The 22,877-nt window shown below is 43.0% G+C and overlaps 1 protein-coding gene across 1 annotated transcript in view; it reads left to right on the top strand.

The window, feature by feature from the left end:
• Positions 1-19,807, top strand: part of stx1b (syntaxin 1B) — a 47,280-nt gene extending 27,473 nt beyond the window's left edge. Inside the window, exons 4-10 of the mRNA XM_031564449.2 lie at positions 3,382-3,456; positions 9,564-9,637; positions 12,428-12,536; positions 13,506-13,579; positions 13,968-14,105; positions 16,937-17,047; positions 19,718-19,807. Coding sequence (XP_031420309.1) covers positions 3,382-3,456; positions 9,564-9,637; positions 12,428-12,536; positions 13,506-13,579; positions 13,968-14,105; positions 16,937-17,047; positions 19,718-19,798 — 662 coding nt within the window. The 3' untranslated portion in view covers positions 19,799-19,807. The remainder of the gene's footprint in view (positions 1-3,381; positions 3,457-9,563; positions 9,638-12,427; positions 12,537-13,505; positions 13,580-13,967; positions 14,106-16,936; positions 17,048-19,717) is intronic.
• The last annotated feature ends 3,070 nt before the right edge of the window (positions 19,808-22,877 follow it).

Here is a 22,877-nt window from a genome sequence, read left to right as displayed (position 1 = left end):
GGTGTTATTTATTCTTAAATACACTGTTAAATACACAATGTACTAATATACTAGATATTTAGATTTGCAGTAGTATGTATGTTACACAGTAGAAATTATATATACAGTATATATTTGATATTTAAAAAAGGTCATTACTTGCATTTTTAGAAATGTTCAAATCTAAACAGATCAAAATTGAATGTTTACAAAAAGCATTATTGACATTTATATCAGGCTGGTCAATTCTGACCGTAACCACAACAAGTGCAACCATGTTGTGAACACACCATGAGGGTTCAAGTCAATATCAAAATATTTTCCATTATACTCTAACCGACTGTATCTACAAAACATTTGAAGGTTATTGTAAATGTTCAGCCTTCATATCTGGCTTTATGTCTTGTGGGGTCAAGAGCGCCTGAGAGAACCATATTTCTACCTTTGAAATCTAGCCGAAGGCCTTTAGTGTTTGTGGTCTCTTCCAAGCTCTCTTTTTTTGTGTCTGTGTGCTTACTTTGGATTATTATTATTATTATTATTATTATTAATTTTTTTTCTTGTTGAGCGATGTCATCTCTCTCAAAAGGATACAGTATCACTGCTGCCCCCCCACCACCACACACAAACCCCCACCCCCGCCTCCAGACACCCTTCAACATGAAATGCTGGTCCCAGACAACAGTATCGACTATGAAGAGTAGTTGTGTGCAAACATGTTGATGCCACTTCAGTGATATATGACACGTTTCGCATTTGTACAATCAATTAACCAACAGGACATTTGAACAACACATGACCAACAGCAACACACTAACAATATGAGTGTTGTGTGTTAGTGAGGTAGATGGATGCATGTTTGTTTTGTGGATTTTATTTATAAGAATATCTGATTTTGTAGTTTTTTTTTATTTTGAAATATGTTAAATCTGCAAATTCTTCAAAACATCAGTTCAGAATTTCATTTTTTTCCAGTTTAGAACAGCACTTTGAATTGGCACATTCAGTCTTAATGAACCAAGTTCTTTGGAATACAGATTTTAACATGTGATTGATGAGGATTGATTAAATGAGTTCAAAGGCTAAAAAATGAATATAAAACCTCATAGGCCACCATTAGGGAAAATACGGGTACATATCAGACAATAATGTTCAGTCATAGTTTCATCATTGTGCTTTACAGAACATAAAGTCTTACCTTCCGTACGTAACATCATCCACAGGGATCCTGTTCATGAGAATGGGAGGGGTTTAGTAAAAAGCAGCATGCCAAATTACGTACTGTGTGTGGTCATGTGGGTCAGTGTACACTTCCTCCACAGAATCAGAATCAGAATCAGAATCAGAATCAGAATCAGAATGGGATTTATTGCCAAGTAGGTTTACACCTACTTGGATTTTTTCTGGTGTGAAGGTGCATACAGTAAACATAAAACATAAAAACATAGAAACACAATAAGTACTACACATAACATAAAATCACAAATAAGTACTACACATAAGAAAAGTACTACACATAAGAACCAAAAATCACAATATATACGATACAAATATATAAACAATGAATATAAAAAAAAGTAAAGTGTTCCGGAAACAGCATTAGGGAGTGGTTTGGTGGACTAAAAAGAATGCTGAAACTGTTTTATCTGTTGTATCCAATGGCAACATTTTTTTCTGGCTTTTTCTTGTCTCTCAACCTATACATGACTATGAGAGATACAGTAAAGAAAAGGAAAAGGAATATACTTCCTGGATATCATTTTATATTGACAACATGACTATATTGCATTTTGACTGTCTTGTTTACAAACAATGACAAAAGGACTTTTTTTGTGGCACTGATATATTCAATGACATAATTATTTGCTTTTGAGACAAGCACTTTGAGCGAGGGTTTTGGCAGGAAATCCATTGTGTGGTGCTGTTTCAAGAAATGCGCTAACTGTTGAAATGTTACGGATGATTTGAGAAATGTACCACGGCAACTGAGGAAAACACCAACTTCATATGGAAGAGCTAAGGAGTTAACTGTATGCTGCAGAGACACATACTGTAATTACAACACATAGGTCTTACGCAACTAATTGCACAGGAATCACAGTATCGTCATGCAAAGTATTACCTATAATTGCAAATGAAAGACTGAGTCGTACTCTCTGCACCTTTCAGCTAAGCTATATGCTGAGTGGAGAGGCCTACTGCAACAATAAAACAGCGCTGGCAATTTAGTAATTAATTACAGCTCGTTATGCACAGTTGTAATTAATTGGTGATAAATAAACATGCTATGCATATAGAGATGCCTCTGACGACGGAGCACACCACCCTGTCAGTAGTGTGCCTGTGTGTGTGTTAGTGTGTGCATGTGCGTGTGTGTCTGTGTGCGCGCGCGTGTGTGCGTGCGTGTGTGCGTGCGTGTGTGCATGTGTGTGTGTGTGTGTGTGTGTGTGTGCGTGCGTGCATGCATGTGTGTGTGCGTGCGTGCATGCGTGTGTGTGTGTGTGTGTGTGTGTGTGTGCGTGAGTGTGCGTGTGTCTGTGTGTGTGTGTGTGTGTGTAGGGGAGCTGGGTGGCTAGGATGCAGAGAGCTCTCTTTGCCTGATCTGTCTTCTGAGGTGCATCATATAGTCTTTGTGGAGGAGGGTAGATAGAAAAGAGGATGATGATGAGAAGGAGGGAGAGAGGCGAAGGAGAAGAGAGTGAGTGGGAGGGAGGGACAGAGAAAGAGGGAGGGAGGGAGAGAGTTGTGCAGTTGTGCACTGGAGAGAGAGAAAAGGCTGAGCTGGTTACCAGTGAGCTAGTGGCTCTGCAGTGAGCATAAATCAAGAGTGCAGGACTGCACCCGGCCACACACACACACACACACACACACACACACACACACACACCACACACACACACACACACACACACACACTTAAACTCTATAACCCCCAGTCGCCCACCCCACACACACATACACTTACTTGCACAGGCTGTCAGTCGTCTCTCTCTCTCACACAGACACACACACACACACACACACACACACACACACACACACACACACACACACACACACACACACACACACACACACTGACTTACACATTCTATACCCACACACACACACACCGCTTACAGCTCTCCTTGTCCACCTACTGATACTGAGCCTAAAGCCACCACACACTGTTACCACTCTTATTACTCATTATTACCCAGCAATACTCACTCCCACATACATAATTATCTCTAACAAACACACACACACACACACACGTACATGTTTAAAAAATACCGTATTCTAGCATATCCCCATCTCCCAGTAATGACATTTCTGTCACATTTTTTTCTCATCATAATTAGGTCTAATTTTCACCCTCTGTATTCCCCTCTTCTCATCTGTCTCTCACGTCTGCCTCAGAAACCAAGCAGGAGCTGGAGGACCTCACAGCTGACATCAAGAAGACAGCCAATAAAGTTCGCTCAAAATTAAAAGGTATGTTCAACATTCACTCTTTTTAAATGCAGGCCATTAGTGCAGACATCCTGGGGGAAAATGCATTTATGTCATACCCTTTAACTAGGTAAAAAAAATCTGTGTATATTGTCTTTTGTAAACCTGGGGAAGAAAATAGCTTTGTTCACTGTGCAATATTCCATTTATATGACTGTCTATTAATTAGATATTTATTCTGAGAGGATTTCATTTTTACCTGTGAAATGACAAAATAGTGGCATTCACTTCTTTGGGGAGAAACTGGCACTAGGCAACCCAAAGTCCTGAAATATTCAGTAAAAGATGTAAGCATTGTATTTTTTTACGGAATCATGCGGCACTAATTTATATTCATATACTGTACTGCACATACTGAGTCTTTATTTCAAAACAGTCCCTTCATTTCTTAGTTAATCTGTCAGTGCAAATCTGGCATCTGTCAGTGTAAATCTAAATGCGTATCTGTTGAATATTCTCTTCTAATTTTGTAGAAAATACAAAGGCTTTCAGATTCATAGTGTGGTGTGAGAGCGTGAATATGAAAGAAGGAATCATCCATGAGAATGTTCGCTCATGCACTGTAGAAGCTTCTGGGAGAGCGCTAGAGTCAAAGATGGAGAGAGAGACAGAGGGAGCTTTGAGGTACAGACAAAATATCTCTAAATAATTAACCTTAAGTGAGTTTAACCACAACTCTCCCCTACGCTATCGCACAGTTCAGTGCAAACCTCTTCACAGGTTGTCAGGGGATTTTGTCTGTGCTCTCACTGCTGCCCCGTCTTCACAACAACCCACCCCCATAAAACATACATTTAATCGCTTGTGCTGCATTCTGAGTGTAGCCGTCTCCCGTTTGCCGTCTCCTCATCGAAGCACCTCCTCACATCATGTAATTCCACTTCGCAGCAGGCGCTTACTTCAGACCCTAGACAGCTGCACCCCAGAGTAGTAATGGCTGAATTTAAAGCATCCGGCCAAATACATGGACTAAGTCTCTATAAATCGCCTGCACAGCAGCAGCAGCCTGCATTGATTTATCTGTGTGGGAAGACTTTGATTTGGAGCTCGGCTCGATATTAGTCACGGGATTTACAGCCTCTATGCAGACTTCATATTGGTCATTTTGGTTTTTCCGCGGGTCTGCCGCACTGTAAAAAAGAGCCCGCATTCAGTCTTAACAGCTGATAATTACTTGGCCCCTTTGAGAGGGGAGCGAGTGGGTTGAGGTCAACCCGTTAAATGTCTGGATTTGACAATAATGAAGGGAGGAATTACAGCTGCCTGCAGACACCACTGAAGCTGTGGGCTAATAGTTAGCGGCTCAATGCTAATTCATCGGGGTTCAAGGGCAGAGCGTTGTTCATATGGATGAGGGGACCATGAATCTGCTCAAGGGGGCAAAAGTTGAAGTGTGCACTATTATTCCATACATACACGCCTTCTTGAAATATTAATGTCAGAAATCTATCACTTTCTGCCCGGTATGCGACGCAGGGCGTATAACATCCACGGCTGCATGTGTCCACCTAGCAGAGCGTGTCGGTGGCGGTGTCAAGGTTTTCCCCGTGCCACTCCCCTCCTCTGGAGAGCTATAAATTGCATGCCTTGGCTGAGCGACGCGCTTTAGATTAAAAGCGCTGGCTGGATGCAAATGAATGTGAGCATCGGCTCCAGAATTTCTACATGGTTGCCTGTGCTAACTCCTGCCTCGTCACGCTCCTGCTAGTCCTTTCCAAAAGCTGCATTGCCCTGCCTATCTGTCAGCAAGGCTGGCAGAGGTGTGCAGAGGGGGGGGGGGGGGGGGGGGGTGTTGAGAAGCGAAACAGTAATCTAATTTTGAAGGGCACCCTGGAGCCAATGTCATATATGTGTACTGGACTATTAGTGCAATGAGCTCAAGTGTACCGCGCTAGCTTGCTTGCATGCTCTCATGTATTCAGTACAATACATTAAATTATAGTTCATTTCACTGTCAGGAGCTTGAAGACACACATATCAATGTTTAGACATTAATGCCATGCTGCCACGCTCCAGATATGGCGAAGTCTCTGGCTGTAGGGAGCTGGAAGAGAGTGACACAAAAAGAGGAAAAATAAAGAAAAGCGAGCCTGCCGTGCCGGCAACATCACTCTCGCCGTTGAGCCTGCGGCATCTCGTCGCCGACTGGCAGGATGTCAGGTCACATCTCAGTTAGCTCCGCGTCCCTCGGGGGCTGTAGCGCGGCTAACACACACGGCCCAAGTGCCCCTCCTCCTGATCGCAGATAAAACCTCACCTGATGCTAATCTCCGCAGCCCGAGCACACAGAAAACCCTAGAAATGATCCATTGTGGTTACTAAGAACTCTGGAATTGGAGTGAGGATTGTGATTCTCTTTAGAATTCTCACAACATTCCATTTTAAGCATTAAGGAATTGATAAATTCACACAATATTCCATCCTAGGTGTGAGAGAATTTAGAGTTCTCACAGTATTCCATTCCAGTTGTGAAGCCTTAAAAGTGCAGTGAGCACAAGTGTGTCATATCCCATGCAAGGTGTGACATCCCAAAGTCTCCAATGGGCTTCGGTTTGGTTTAACACACCCTTCTGTGATCTGTCTGTCTGATCAATGGCTTCAGTCTGCCCAGTTTGCGGTATTGATATTTACTCATGGTCGGGTATGCAATTGTTTAAGGCCGCATTAGCGAGACATCCACCAGCATTATGGCATATAGAAGCTGAGTCAGCAGGAGATGGAGGTGAAGTGTGGGGTGGGGAGGGGTGGGTGGAGGAGAGACTGGGCTTCACTCCAAAGGAAGTGCCTGTCAGATAGGGAGAAGGCAGGAGTAGCTTGAGAAAATAAGAAACTCCCAGTCATAAGAGCACCACTACACCTGGAAAGCCTTTACCTTGTAAATGCTTAGGCGACACCAAAATGGCTGCTCCACCATAGAGAAAAACACTTCCATCGGGGATGTGCACTGCACTGCACTGTGCAAGGCCTCAGACACCTTTTACATAACATTCACAGCAGCTCACATCATGAAATCCCTAAGGGTTCAGTTCAGATTTAGAGATTAATGATTAGCACTTGGTTGCTGGCCGATTAGAACATTGGGGATGGTTCAATATTTAAACACCCTGCAGCAGTGTCCGCTGGAACAAAGAAGTCTGGGTAGTATATTAATAGATGGCCCACATTATCCTTGTGCATGTTTACTCAAAGATGACTTAAAATAGTGATTACAAAGATGCTGTTAGTTAACAGCTCCATTGAAAGATTTAGTTAAACAGCATGTAAAATCAGAGTGCTTCTCCGTGTGGCACAAGAATCAATAAGGTATGTGATATTAAAGATTAATGTAAAGATGCCTTCTTTTCCCTGGCAGCACACGGATCTCGTTCATTTGACTTGCACCCACAAAAAACGGAACCGACTGTCCCAGACGCGCCAGATTTGGCTAAGAATCGGCAGCTATGGTGCCCAGCTTTGAGTGATTCACTGCATTATGAAAGCACATATCGCACTTCACAAGGGACAGCTCTATGTCTCTCATGAAAGCCACCACCAACAGAAGAGTGTGTGCGTGTGCGTGTGCGTGTGCGTGTGCGTGTGCGCGTGCGTGTGCGCGTGCATGTGCGTGTGCGCGTGCGTGTGTGCGTGTGCGCGTGCGTGCGTGGTGTAGACGAGACAAGAGTTTTCCAGTAGGTGTTGGGGACTAATCGTTTTTGAAGCCTCCCCTGAATTTGCTGAGTCGTGTTCTCTCTCCTCCTGTCCCTTTCTCCCTCCCTCTCTCTCTCTCTCTCTCTCTCTCTCTCTCCCTCTCCTCATTCTATTTCTCTCCTCTCTTTTTCTCTGTCTATCTTTTTTAATATTATCATCTCTGAGCTCCAGAGCTCCCCCTCATGCAGTTGTTTCCCTCAAATTGCATCACAAGGACTTTGAAGATGAGGCGGTCGATATCAAAGCTAGAGAACGGCCGGCATGTGGGCATATGGATGCTGGGCAGAAAACAACGTGGCGGCGGCAACGCTCCAAATAGAAATCGTCTTTCTCTCTGCTGTGGTTCACCAAGCGCTCGGTCGACTCCTCGTAGGAAGATGCGGCTAGTTTGTTCCCGAAGGAGATAAAAATTGGGCATTTGGGCTTAATTCCTCCCACGTGTCCTTCTGCCATATTAGATCAATGCTGCCTTTTTGTCCCTGTGTTGCTAAATGACAGAAGTTTTATATTGTGTTGGCCCTAACTGATTTAGAATGCATATAAAAGAACATTATACAATAGTTAGGTCCGCTCAAGTGGGGATATATCTTGACACCACCCCAGTCTGACTCTTCACCGTTAGTAATCACGCCGTGATTGATATATTTTAACTGGTGAATTGACGTCAATATTCCATTGATTCAAAGCAAGAGCAGAATGGCAGGCAGTGATTTAATGTTACATTTGACAGTTTTGGAGTCAGGAGAGGGAGCAAATGGACCATATTAACATGTAAGGTGAAGACAGGTGAGTGCACAAAGTAATATGCACAAATTAGCCTTCCTGACTCAACTTGGCTGCAGAGTGACAATATCCGTTGCTTGGCAACGCTTGACTCTGGTTAGAAGTATTTTTTGGAGCGAAGAATGAATAATTAAAATGGAGAAAAAAAATGAAAGAAATATAAATCTGGTATCATCAAACTCTATAAGTGAATTGAATGAGTTGATCACAGCTGTGGGGGTATCCAGCACCAACTCCACCCTCACTGATTTAGAATGTAAAGAAAGAACATTCTACGGTAATACGTGGTACTCAGCCACTATGCTCCCCGTCACTTTGTTCATTTTCCTTCATCACCATTGACTGCTTCCCTTGCCTTTTCTTACTTAATCTTAAAGATCTGAAAGATAGTGTGTGGTATTTTAGGTCATGGGGTACTGTGGGTGAGCTCCACCTTCCCCTGGTACACTCTTATGCTCTTCATCTGAGGGCCGCTCCTGAGGGGGTGACTGCACCAGAGCAGAGTTTGTGTACAGCTAACTGGCTGAAAATCACATTTGATATGAAATCTCCTCAATTACACACACAGAGGTTATAGTAGGATTTAATATCGCACAATATTTATGCATATGTCACTGAGGCAGTAGTGTAGAGACTATATAGCAGATGTAGTTTACCAATTAAAAATGTTGTCCTTCACTGCACATGAGCTTGCAGCTTGTAGCCTTTGAAGCAGGCGGGGAAGAGGAGGGCAGATATACTGCCTCCTCTTGTCACATTTCTATATTCTTAAATGCAATTAGCATAAAAAATTACCAAAATAAATATGAATGTTGAGCTTAGTCAGTTTTTCAAAATGGTGCCCAGCTGTGTTTTGGTGCGTTTAGCAGGCGGTGTGGCCCCACGCGAGGGACTGTTGGTGCGGGAGCGTCTCGGCCCAGCGCTCCGACCCTTCCCTGCCTCCCCAGGAGGGATCCCTGGGAACCCGGCGCGGCACTGAAGTGATAGGAATCACTTACATTCACAAACGACGCCCGCGAGATTCGCTCCCGAAGCAGCCGAAAGATTTCGCATCTGTTCAGAAAAATGTTTAGGCAAAATTGCATCTGGCCCCGGAAAGATATTCCTGGGGAGTATTTGCTTGATGGGTGTGCTTTTTTCTTCCAAAGGCAGAATTACATTTGCCTAATGAGGAGCTGCATACGGGCGGGCTAAGTGGGCTCTTAGTAATGCTCCTGATAGCTTTGGCAACGTAAAGAGACTTACTCTGCGGCTGGCTTGAAGAGGGGCGATCCTCAAACTCCCCAAGATGTCAGCATTTAGGGAAGCGCAGTAAAGCATAAATCAACCATAACATCTAAGCGCGGACAATTTCCTCACACACAGCTTTAGTTTCTGCGTGATAATTAGAGACCCCAGCAATGAGCTTCCCATGGCGGGCTGTGACTGCAGAGTGGGCCCTTCTTTGGTGTCGCATCAATAGTGTATTTCTCTGGTGTCGTATCAATAGTGTATTTCTCTGGTGTCGTATCAATAGTGTATTTCTCTGGTGTCGTATCAATAGTGTTTGCATACCAGGTTTTGTGATTCTTTAACTTCATTGATTAAATGTTTTGTGATTTTCATGCGTTCCCTCTCAGCAATCGAGCAGAGCATTGAACAGGAGGAGGGCATGAACAGATCATCCGCAGACCTGCGAATCCGGAAGACACAGGTGAGCTGTGAAAGCAATACAAATTTAATTTGCCACTTTTCGAGGTGTGTCTAATTTATAAAAAAAATTATTACACTAGAAATTGTGAGATTGTAGGACAATAATGGTGCTTTTGTTATTGTTCACAACTTGGACCACAACGCGGACCTTACCTTTAACATTCCAAATGTTCAAAATACCATGTAAAATAGCATTGGATTCACACTGATGGAAAGAAAGCTGGATATCGTTCTGTCACTGTTACTCCAACTGCTACATACAGCATTTCGTTTTGTCACCACGCAGAAAGGTACCCGCTCTTAGCATCATATAAATAATAATGACAGGCAAGTCAAAAAAGTGCTCTGTGATCTTTTTTGTGCTCATCCTCATTATGTTCCGTGATTAAACCACTCTAAGGCTTTGCCCTGTGTCCTTTGACCTCACGCAAGCCTCCCTGTCACTGGGAAGGTCTGAGTCTGCACAAGAAAACGAGTTTATATGGTAAAAAAAAAAAGGTTAATGTGGAATTTTTCAATTCTCCAATAACGGTGTTGGCCCTCCTCAGGGGTCACCTGTGCCACGACTCTGAGGGGCCTGTAGTACTTTCCAGCATTAAGGAGACTGACGCAACTGGCTTAGCGCTAATTAACTTTAATGTAAATGTAAGACAGTACTCCTTTACTGGAAACAGGAAGCTGTTAAGTGCACCTCTCAGACTGGAGATGTTGAAATAGGTCCTCTTTAAGATAATAGTGAGGTATTGACCAGGAAGTAGAACATATATATGTTGTTAAGATAATAGTGATGTTCTGACCAGGAAGTAGAACATATATATGCTGTTACGATAATAGTGATGTAGTGACCAGGAAGTAGAACATATATATGCTGTTAAGATAATAGTGATGTAGTGACCTGGAAGTAGAACATACGGTATATATGTTCTTAAGGTAATAGTGATGTAGTGACCTGGAAGTAGAACATATATATGTTGTTAAGATAATAGTGATGTAGTGACCTGGAAGTAGAACATATATATGTTGTTAAGATAATAGTGATGTAGTGACTAGCGATGTAATGCTTTACTGTTTCATTATTCACATGGCTTTTTATGGCACAAGATGAATATGCATCACTATAATACACCTTGCCACAGGCCCGTATGCCATTTCTACAGTGCACAGTGAGATGCGAGTTAGGAGCATCCTGAAAGAACAAATGATAAATGTTTAGCAGCAGCCCTACTTTCGCCATGCCTGAGGTGGCGTCAGCACTGCATGGTGAAAGGTTTCAGACAAGCAGAAGGACGTTGGAATGCTAAGAATTCTGTGCCTACCATCTTTTCCGTCAAAAAACGATCTCTAACTTCAGCGTTCCCTGAACTTTTAGCCAAAACGTTTTTTAATCCTCTTCCGAGCCCCGCCTTCAGGAGTGATTCGGATTGGTTCTCCCAAGTTTCAGATCCCTTGAGATTACTTGAGATCCCTTGAGATTACTTTGATGGCGTTGATATAGAACCTACTGGATCTACTTCATAGATGTCCCATTATATGAGAAATATCAGGACACCCAGCCCTGCCAGCCAATCAGAAAAGAGTGTTTCTAGTTATATATGTTAAATGTGCGGCCATACGTGACTATATATGGTTTTGAAAATGTCTAAAGTGCCTTCCAATGCATTCTGTATGTCTGGCTGCGTGAGATTACAGCAGTCCACACCTATTGAGGCATTCTGCCTCTGATTCACCCACCTGGTCATGGTTACATGATTGTCACACATTTCACACTCCTCTCGCAGCTCCGTTTCCTGTCGCTCGTTCACACCCGTGACTGTAATTCAAGAAGAGTGATAAACGGCCGTACCTTTTCCCCTCCTTCTCCTCTGTATATCTTAACAGCTCACAAAAACCAATGGCTCTGTCATGGTGGGCCTTGCGGTAGACAGTGCACATCATTATTTTCTATCTCCCAGTTTCACCGCAGCGGCTAACGTGAGCTATCATCGCTCCTGCCGGTACAACAGAGGGGAAAGAGAGCTCACCTTGGCACAGTTTTTCACTTTGATGTCACTGGTAGCAGAAGACAGGCTTGCCTCACTAGTGTTTGTTCATTACCGTTCATAACCGTTGTTATGTAGTGTATATGGCCCGTGTGTGGCTTATCATGACAATGAAACATGGATCTCATAGAGGCAGAAGGTGATAACAACTATGCCTTTATGCGGCTGTACTGCCGTATATTGTGGGGAGGATATATGTTCAAACCAAACTACAAATCTGGAACATACCATCACTTTCCAATCTCTAGATATATATCTGTCAAGCCTCTGGCTTTGTATTTATGTATGAAGGGGAATGTACTTGGACACATTCACATTCTCTCTCTCTCTCTCTCTCTCTCTCTCTCTCTCTCTCTTACATACATACATACATACACACACCCAGATACACACACACACATACATTTTTTTTGTGTTTTGATAGCCTCTGGGTCAGTGATCTGAAGGATTTAAGGGCTGTGGTTCTCTGGTCATCCTTGGTTTGACCCCTGCAAGGCTGTGAGCAGGCCTGCTCAATACTGCCCCTCTGGTGGCTAGAGGAAATGCAGTGGCAGTCCCTGGTGCTGCAGCACCAAAAATGGCTGTTATGTCAATATCAGTGAAGTTCCAGAGCTTCAAACCATGATTGTCATTGGGCACAACTGATTTTAGTGATCTCTTTGGTGAATTTGTGGCTGTTTTTGTATTCGTTTTACATTTCTTTTTCTATTTTCTGGGTTTTCTGACTATCTGCCTGTTTTTCCTTGTCTCAGCACTCGACACTGTCGCGTAAGTTCGTGGAGGTGATGACTGAGTACAACACCACGCAGTCTAAATACAGAGACCGCTGCAAGGACCGTATCCAGAGGCAGCTGGAGATCAGTGAGTGACAGGAGGAGCCAAACACACACACACACACACACACACACACACACACACACACACACACACACACACACACACGTGCCTTCCATACCTCCTCACAAACAAAAATACCCGCAGCATTCAGAATGCATACTGAGTCCAAATACAATGATCAGTGAATACCAGAAGGCCAATCAAAAACACACAAACACACTTCTGTTTACATACACACACTCACAGCCATACACTACTAAAAGCACACCCTTACGTACACAAACAAAGTCAGACAATTAATGAGCTCAGACACACACACACACACACACACATACACACACACACACACACATACACACACACCACACACACACTCCTAATTTCACACAGATTCCCATTCACAAATCAATGAATATGCTTTTCACTCAGGCATGAACTCTCCCTTTCAATATGAATAATCCAGCCAGATGTATTGGGTAACACTGGTCAAACTCACAGCATTCCTGTCATATTCCCTGACCATTCTTCCTTCAAACATGACCCCCATTACAGTGATTTGTGTGGACAGGTGTTTTGGTCCGTCGAAGGACCCCGGGTCAGTCACTGACATAAAATATGACTGACAGGTCAGCGAGGCTCTGTACAGGGCGGCTCTTTTACAGCCTTCATTTCAGTCTGTGGGAATGACACGGTATCACTGTAACCCGAAGAACAAGAGTGGTTTTGCACGTGATACTTTGTTTCCTTGTAATCAAAGAATGTTTTTAAGGACTTACGTGTTGTGGGAATCTTATGCACATAGCAACTGATTCTGGAACCGATAAGGCCCACACTAGCCACAGACACGGTGTCCATGTTAGTATGTTAGCATATAAGAACAGGGCCGAGTTCATTTCAGAGTCGGACACGATTTCAGTGCAGGTTGTACTTTTCATATTGGCACAGCCTCTAACTTGCACATGTGTGTGTGTGTGTGTGTCTCGTCTCTTGCAGCTGGGAGAACAACCACCAACGAGGAGCTGGAGGATATGCTGGAGAGTGGCAAGCTGGCCATTTTCACTGATGATGTGAGAGCGCGCAACTTAACGCCATATGCTCATATCCATACGCTCACAACAAGCAGCCTTTTAAAGCAGCCATTCTCATCCTGTTTGCAACGTGCACAAATTACCCCAGACAGAGGGAACATGCTCGTTCCCTGCCTTCTGTGTCTTGTCATACAGACAGGCTATACATAGACTATGTGTTGAAACGCAGGTACTTAATTGCAGGAGTGTTCGTGTAAACTGCCAGTCTGTGGAAACATTTGTGTAGTCAATCCACGTGATATAGAGATTGACAGAGCGGGCTGCCTTCCTGCTCTTTAGTTTTCCTGTATTTGAACAAAACCAATGCTGTCATCTCGTTCTCCCTCTCTTTGTCTCTCAACTGCTCTTGTACTCGCCGTCTTCACAGATCAAAATGGACTCCCAGATATCCAAGCAGGCCCTCAACGAGATCGAGACTAGACACTCTGAGATCATGAAACTGGAGACTAGCATCCGTGAGCTTCACGACATGTTCTTGGACATGGCCATGCTGGTGGAGAGCCAGGTAAATGCACACACACACACACACACACGCACACACATACACATTGAAATCCTCATAAACACACACACACACATTAACTCACACAAAAGTGTACATAAACACTCACACATCAACACAAATGCACAAGAAAATTGTGACCGTTGGCTTTGGTTCTACGCGCAAATGTTACGATGGACAGTCAGACTAAAGATGTTGCTTGTAGGATGAAAATGGTGTTGAATCACCTCTGAATTCTAGGAAGTGAACACCTGAAGTCCGTGTCAAAAGGTTTTTTTTTATAGCCCCTTGAAGCAATTGCTCTTGAAGAGTTTTATATTTATTTCTATTTCAAAACACTTCCTCCCATGCCATTGACTCCTGGCAGCCATTTTGTTTTCAGAAGGCAAGGCTACCAGTACGCATCCCAGCCGGAGGAGCTCAGGGTCTGAACTAATGGATTCTGAAAACTCCAGGCCTATTGGCTCGCACAGGCAGGCTCCTCCATGCCTGCCTTTTTCTATTTTAGCAAGGGACCTCACGTAACCGCAACCTGTCACCATTTTTTTTTTCCCCCTCTCCATAATTCCTCCACACTAAATCCCCTTGAAAACAGAGCAGGATAGTGAGGCAGAGGCGGAGGCGGAGGCGGAGGCACTGTCACTGTGTCTGGACCCCCTCACCGTAGGCTATACGCTCACACAGCACCGAGGACAGCCAGGCTGCACAAGCCCTCAGCAAGGACTTTGATATTCAGTGGCATGGAGATAATTACGAGCTGTTAATGCAAAACGTCACTGGACCAGTTTAGGTCAGTGTGTCCCCTACAGGCCTCCGTAGAGACTGTCCAGTGCTGCAAGCACAGTTTTGTTTTTGGTTCATGATAGATAGTTCCAGAACTAGACTCAGAAACAGACCCTGATCTGGAACCCAAGTAGATGCTTACCACCTTAACTCACTCTCTGGTACAGCCCTCTGGGATTAATAAAGTATCCATCTATCTATCTATCTCCATCTTAACCTACAGCCTGTGCAGCTAATCTACTGAAGCACTTGAATGGCTTCATTTTGAGGGTGTCTTTCAGCCGTAGCCTAATTGAATGTTGGTTGCTGAAACAGCACTGTTATTCCTCGTACATGAAATTCCTCAGCATCGCGTAATCCATCAGTATGACCTAAATTATGGAATCGCTCCTGGGGATGAGCGGAATATGCCTGCTATGTTTAGCACATGTACTATAAAACGTGGTTCTGCGTGCGCGTGTGTCTGTGTGTGTCTGTGTGTGTGTGTGTGTGTGTGTGTGTGTGTGTGTGTGTGTGTGTGTGTGTGTGTGTGTGTGTGTGTGTGTGTGTGTGTGTGTTAGGGAGGTTAATCATGTCTTCCAGCTACAGAGAATATGAATGGCATACCTTGTCTCCAAGGATGCTATGTAGTGCACCTGGCAGTGCTATTGTAAGAGCCTTCCGTGCAGGACTGAAATGTATCAGCCAGAAAGGTTACCGGTTTGTATTGATGCACACCTACACACATTGTCTGAGTAGGTCATGTATTATATAATTGGTTTTGAGGTTCAAAAAAGCAGCGCTGAGCAGTTGAAAGGCTCGGCAGTAGTGAGGGCACAACAACAAGCTGTCAGGAGAGGAACACATGCCAGATGGCTCCTTAGTGTAAAACATATCTGGGACCGGATCAGAACCAGTACTGGGCCAGGTCTAGTTCAGGTTCTTTTGCTGAGGAAATGGGAGATGGCGATGAATTAATATATAGTAAACATATATACACACAAATAGTGCGAAAACAAGTATTAATATAAGATGTATGAAAACAAGTATGAATATAAAACAAATATGAGTATTGAATACGCACCTGTAAACACACATAGTATATGAAAAGTATAGTAGAGGATGGTCCATTCAGACAGTACATTGCACTGAATCCCAGAGATGCCATGAGCGACATGTGAACTGAGATACCTAGACTCAGATGCAGTGAACGGTTAAGTAACAGAGTTCATAAAACATACAAGAAGTACAGAAATGAAGCCTAGCTTAGCCTCCGTCACTGCTGTCTCCTTCTTCTCAGTCACACAGGGGGTGAACAAATCTCCTAAAGAAAATAAATGCATTTCCTGTATTGGCCACACATACTGCCCTGTTTGTCTGGTAAATCCCTCCACAAACCCTGTGTTTACCCTTGCTTTAAAGGTCAGAGGTTAACTTGTGGCGAAGAGCAGGGGGGGTGCTAAAACCCTGAGTCAAACCGAGGTCTGTTTACACAAACCAGGCAGCTTTAGCTACCATAACAGCCTGTGTTGTTTCCCCTAAGTGGCGTGGAATCTATAGAAACCCCCAGGGCTGTGAACATGTAAGCAATCTTATCTGTTATTATCTGAACACGCACCATATTAGACCAGGTCTCCTTCAGTTGGGAACGCGCTGGTGTGTTTTAGCGGCTGGTGGGATTGTTGACACTGATAACAAAGCTGATCAGAACAAACCCATGCCTAAGACAATGACAACAGAAGGGGCAGAACCTTTGCAAAGCATCTGAGTAGTGTTAAAATGACCCAATTAGGAAGTAATGAGCTTTTTTACAACAGCTGCAATGGGTTACTTGCAAAACTTCGAAAGCTTTTCTAAACATTACTTAATCCTTGTAATGTTTGGATATACCACTGAGCACAGGGTCAACACTGAGTCTGATTTGCCATAGTTGTGAAAGGGTCCTGAGATCTTTGGTTGAGTCAGTAAGAAGAATGTGTGTGTGTGTGTGTGTATGTGTGTGTGTGTGTGTGTGTGTGTGTGTGTGCTCCTTCTTTCTCCATCTGATCACATGACTGTGCCAATTTTCCCAGGGTGAGATGATTGACAGAATCGAGTACAACGTGGAGCACTCAGTGGACTTTGTGGAGCGGGCTGTGTCTGACACCAAGAAGGCCGTGAAATACCAGAGCCAGGCCCGCAAGGTTGGTGCACACACACACACACGCACACACACACACAAGCGCACACACACACACTCACTCATAGTCATTCTCACTTGCATAAACATACACACATGTACACACATTGACACACATATACACACCCCTACACAGTGTCGCCACGATATCAACATTATAACTTTGATGCGATACCTGCCTAAATATCCCGATACCGAACTGAATACGATACCACGTCAAAAACCTCAAACATCAGGATAAGTAATGTAATAATAGATGACAGAACATTAACATTAATTACCAAAAAATAAAAGAATAAATAATATTTTCACAACGCTAATGCAAGGCAGTGGAGGATGTGAAAAGAAGAACAACACGAGTGCATTATTGTACCATAGTTCATACATGTTAATATCCTACCAGGACTGAAGGAGCTCTTAATTAGGATCAGCTCTTTACACGTTCACATCTCTCCTCCATCACGTCACAATGCTGCTTCTAGAAGGTTCAATCCTTTCAGAGGATTTCTCCCTTTTGCAGGAATTCAGGTTGCTTGAATTTACAACATTAATAATTGGATTGTAATATGTGATTTCCACAATAGTTTGCAACCAGATATAATTTATTAAACAGCATTTAATAAGATTCAGTAGACCTCCTTGGCTGAGGTCTGTGCTCTACTCAGTGCCATTTCTAGTGATAGAAATGATGCCATACAGGCCATGATAACCATTACCAATAGTGATTGCTCAATATAAACCATTACCAATAGTGATTGATCAATATAAACCATTACCAATAGTGATTGATCAATATAAACCATTACCAATAGTGATTGCTCAATATAAACCATTACCAATAGTGATTGCTCAATATAAACCATTACCAATAGTGATTGATCAATATAAACCATTACCAATAGTGATTGAGTATAAATTGATCATTGATAATTATCTGCATACTCTGACACACCTGATGTTTAGCAGATTGCAATCGTTACTAGTGTGAATGTTGCATTTGCATATAGAGATGAAACAAGTTTGTTTGGCACGAAATAAGTCGTTTGACGTATATTTTAGGGCTAGGGGGCATGATGTTATTATGCTATCTGTCACAATTATTTGAACAGGACGGCATGTCTGTCGGCGAGATGCTTTGCCAAGTCGGTCACGTTGGCTGGCTGCCTTGGTCTGCGTAGGTTTAAAACATCTTTTACAGATGGGCTTTGCGTCCGTGGGCTTGCCCTAATGCCATATTTCACTTTGTGCGTCTGCATCTGTCAACAAGCCATGGACGGTCAGCAAGAACACTTGGATTTGCATTAGATTTCCTTGTGTTTGTTTTGTCCCCATGAAAGCTGCAGAGTGCATATGAGAGAAAAAAAAACAGTTGGCCTTCTCACTGTGCCAGCAAGTAGTGGAGGCAGGGTGCTGCACACACACACACACACACACACACACACACACACACACACACAGACACACACTGCGCAGCTGTCGCACATCGATGCAACTCATAGGATTCACACACTATTATTATTATTATTACACACTCTTATTAAAACAATGTCATTCTTGAAGCACCGGTGCTATTAAAATTGGGTTTTTAACGTGGGCTATTATTGCGATACCTTTCTAGTAGTGGTATACTGTGTAACACTACTCCCACTTGCGTACACATACACAAACCTGCTTCAATAACACCCACACTCACGTGAACACACAAACATACACATGTAGATTCACACACACACACACACACACACATACTGATGCTCACATACGTATGTACTGTATACATGCACTCGCTCCACTGCACTTCTTAAACCCCCTTACACCACACCCAAACACCCAAAACAAACATTCACACACACACACACACACACACACACACATATAGATGCACACCCATATAGGTGCACACACAATCCACCTATTCACCTCTCCCCAAAAACACACACACACACACACACACACACACACACACACACACATACACAGAACTTATTGAAATATACAGCCACACCCCACCCCAATGGTCATCCATGCATTCACAGACACACACTCCCATTCACACACACACACACATGTACTGTGTACATACGCTCAGGTCCACTCATAATACCCAACTCAAGGAACAAAGGCTTCACTCTCAGAACTGGAACATCACCCTGCATGCCTGCATTTAGTCTCACAAACACGCCCTGGTAGGCTTAACACACACACACACACACACACACACACACTGTCCCTAAAGTACTTACCTGGCGGTGCAAGCACACAGCACATACAGGTGCGCATACAGGTACAAATAGTTGGCGACACATTTTAACCCATGCTAACCCATGTTCCATTATGACTATTAAGCGCTATTAAGTGCACTCTGTAACGCATACGCCTATAAATAAAGATCATGGCAACATAGGTAGGATATTTCTGTAACAATGCTTGGTAACAGTTATTACTTTTATAATGTGAATTTCATATGGCTCTAACCCTAACCCAGTTTAATGTTGTTAAAGACCATAAGAGTATGTTTGCTCTTTTGTTACTGAACATTTTACTCTGTGCTCAGTGCTAACACTGTGACAACAAGGGCAGCTATGTAACATAAGAACGTGATTGAATATTTGGATTATTTTAAATGTCTTGTTAAAATGCTGAAATCTGTTTGGGCCTTTTTCCCCCCCTGCAGAAGAAGATCATGATCATAATCTGCTGCGTCATCCTCGGAGTCGTCCTGGCGTCCACTATCGGAGGAACCCTCGGCTTCTAGACGAAGAAATAAGAAAGACGAACGACAAAGAAAAAACATTGAGAGAAATATATCACATACAATACGAGATAAGGAAACTGTTATTAAGGGGGTTGGGTGGGGTTGAAAAAACAAAGACAAAAAAAAGCAAACAAACAAACAAACAAACAAACACTACACGCTAGCTGACTAAATACATGCTGTATACAAAAAATGTGGGTACGAGAAAACATAATATGATGTACATGTAAATGTATTGAACATAAGACCATAAGAAACAGCACATGGGTTAGCTTCCTGTAAAGAAATGTCGTACAACATTTTTCTTTCTTTATTTTTTAAACTGTTTCTTTCGTTTTTCGGGGGTCTCCAGGATAGTGCCAGATACTGCTAAATTGTTTGAGTTCCCGCGAAGTCAAGGATTTTATTTGAAGGGTTGCATTCTCGTGTTTGTTGCACAAACTTTACTGTAGAGTTTTAGAGAGAGGGACTTCTGTAGCTAACACCATAGCCACTAGAGTCACGTTTCGTTGGGAGGGATTTCAGATTCTCCAGACTGCTTCTGGGCCGTTGGTTCTGACTGTCAGTCATTGGCCAGTTTGACTAGTACAGTTGTGAATCACCAGAATCCAGATAGTAGCTGACATGGGACCGGATTGGGCCCCACATTCGGATTCATCTCAAGAGTTGGCTGCTATCGGGGGTTTGGTGAAGAAAAAACCTCACAGCATGACCTCCAAACCTCTGCGCCGTTGTTTAATTTGGCCAATAAGAGCTTTTACTTCACAAGCACACAGCTGAGGAATAGGCACGGGCCAGTTTGAAGTGGCCCACACGTGCAGGAACCCCCCAGGGTCTCGACCCTAAGCAGTAGGCCTCAGCAGTACACCTCACAGGCCCTGGTTTTGCATTACGAGAAACCGAAAGAAAATACAGTCTCTGTACTTTGGGCCTAATCTGCCGTAGTGCGACTGTGGAAGAAAGGAAATGTTACATTTCTGAAATAACACAAAGAGAGACACGGCAGGCGAGGTACAACCACGTGTCGACAAGTTGAACTATGCAGTTTTGACAAACGAACGCAGAGTGAGAGTTTTGCCACCCTCACCCACCCCCCCCCCCCCCCCCCCCCACCCCCAAACTAAAGGGTTGAACCAGCACCAAGCAAAAATATGTGAAACCCGAGAGACAGTGAACGAGAACATTTTAGCTGTTGATGCTGTTCTAAAGATTTTTTCTGAAAATGAAGAACGTTTAAAAGTACAGAAGAAAAACTTAACAAAGGAATTTCAAAAACTTGAAAATTTTGGCTAGCCTTGGTGTAGTCCTGTATTGTCTTGCAGAGGTGCTTAGTGCTAATGTGGTCATGTAGTCCGTGATGTGTCCTGTGACTAATAGTCAGTTTTGCATTTCAATGTGGTTTTTTTCTCCTTATTTTACCCATAGTACCTCTTGGATGGATGGTGAAAGTGATGTTGATATATTTGAAAATACATATAGATATATATATATATAGATATATATATATAAATATAGAGAGACATAATATACGTACCACTCCAATGAAGTTTTATTTTTCCTAGCAGAGGTATAGTCTACAATACAATACTCAAATATACTATATATCCAGTTTAAACTCAAACTTAAATCACACAGTGCAAACAAACATTCTGCAGGTGATGGCTCAGATCTTTCAGAAAGTTATTTTCTTTATTCTCGACTCATCAGGCTGAGAATGGCTTGACTTGCGAAATCTTGGTGCTACTTAGTGTTCCCTGTGTGCAGACTCTAGGACAACACCTGTCATCCGAACGCCTCGAAGACCCTACCTAACATTATCTGCTGCGATTGGCAAACCTCTCGAGAAGTGCTGGCCATGAACAGACACTCTGTGTCCAAAGGTTAGGGTTAAGGATGAGGAAAGGGGAAGCGAGTCCTGCGGTGACCTGCCTGTAACTGAGGCCGAGCCACACCAGATGCAGGACTATCATAGCTAATGCTAATGCTAACGCTAACTCGCGCCACCTGAGTGACGAGATCTCCTGTTCTCTCAGAAAGAATGCTGAGTGAGCAATGCCAGCAATATATTCTTCTTCTTTTTTTTTAAAGGATGAACCTCCAGAAACCATGTTAACTAGTTTAGTAAGGTTTCACAGACTGTGCTTCCCATTAATGTAATTTTGACCTTCATTATCAGAGTGGTTTAACTTTTATATCCATCGGAGTTACGCAAAAGAAACTGCTGGCATGTGGCTCGTTATTTCAAAAGAATCAATGTGTGCTTTTTCGTATGTTGTGTTGAAAATGTCAACATCGGTTAATTGTGGCGTGTACTTGTTGGATGATAACTTAAAAATAAGAGCCAGCACTATTCACAGCCATTTCAAGGGGCTGAAATTCCTTACCAAATGCGACTGACATCTCACATGTAGAGCAGTCAGAGTTTTGTCTGTTCGGCCCAACAAACTAATCCCTAAAGAAACAGACTCATAATTAAGCTTAGAATTATTCCCTTCTGTGTCTGAGCTATGATTAGGTTTTGATGGGGTGTCGTTTTAATTCCCTGTATAATGTCCTTGCCTACCCGTTTAACCCAGATGGTCTTAATGGAAGCCCTCCCCGCGAAACAGACCAGGTTTAGTCAGTGCGAACCAACCGTGATAGATGACCGACTCGATAGATGAATCAGGTACACAGAAAAGCAAAGAGAAGTATTATATTCAATACATTTAACAGTGATCAACAACAAAGGGGGGACCAGACTTGTGTCCTCCGTCATGCTGACCGACCACAGGAAAGCATGTTTTCTTTGAAGTTTCTGTGTATTTAATGTCCAGCCACTAACATGTATGGTTAAAATGGGGTTATATCTATTTAATCTATGTCGTTGTGGGAATTTTTTTTGTTTGTTTGTTTGTTTTGTTGTGTTTTTGGAATTTCCTTTTTTTGTTGATTTCTTTTTTTTTTTTGGAAAAAAAAAGGATTTTACGGCTTGAGAGCCCTTATCTGTTAAGGCATGCAACTTTCGGCTTTGTGGGTTTGCATGATGGTTTCCGCTCTCGATCATGTGTGCACTTTACAATCAAAGAAGAAAAACACT

This window comes from Clupea harengus, chromosome 1 (genome assembly GCF_900700415.2).
Source record: "Clupea harengus chromosome 1, Ch_v2.0.2, whole genome shotgun sequence".
Classification (NCBI taxonomy): domain Eukaryota; kingdom Metazoa; phylum Chordata; class Actinopteri; order Clupeiformes; family Clupeidae; genus Clupea; species Clupea harengus.
Note: the sequence above shows the minus strand (reverse complement) of the source record. Positions and strands in the feature narration are given on the sequence as shown.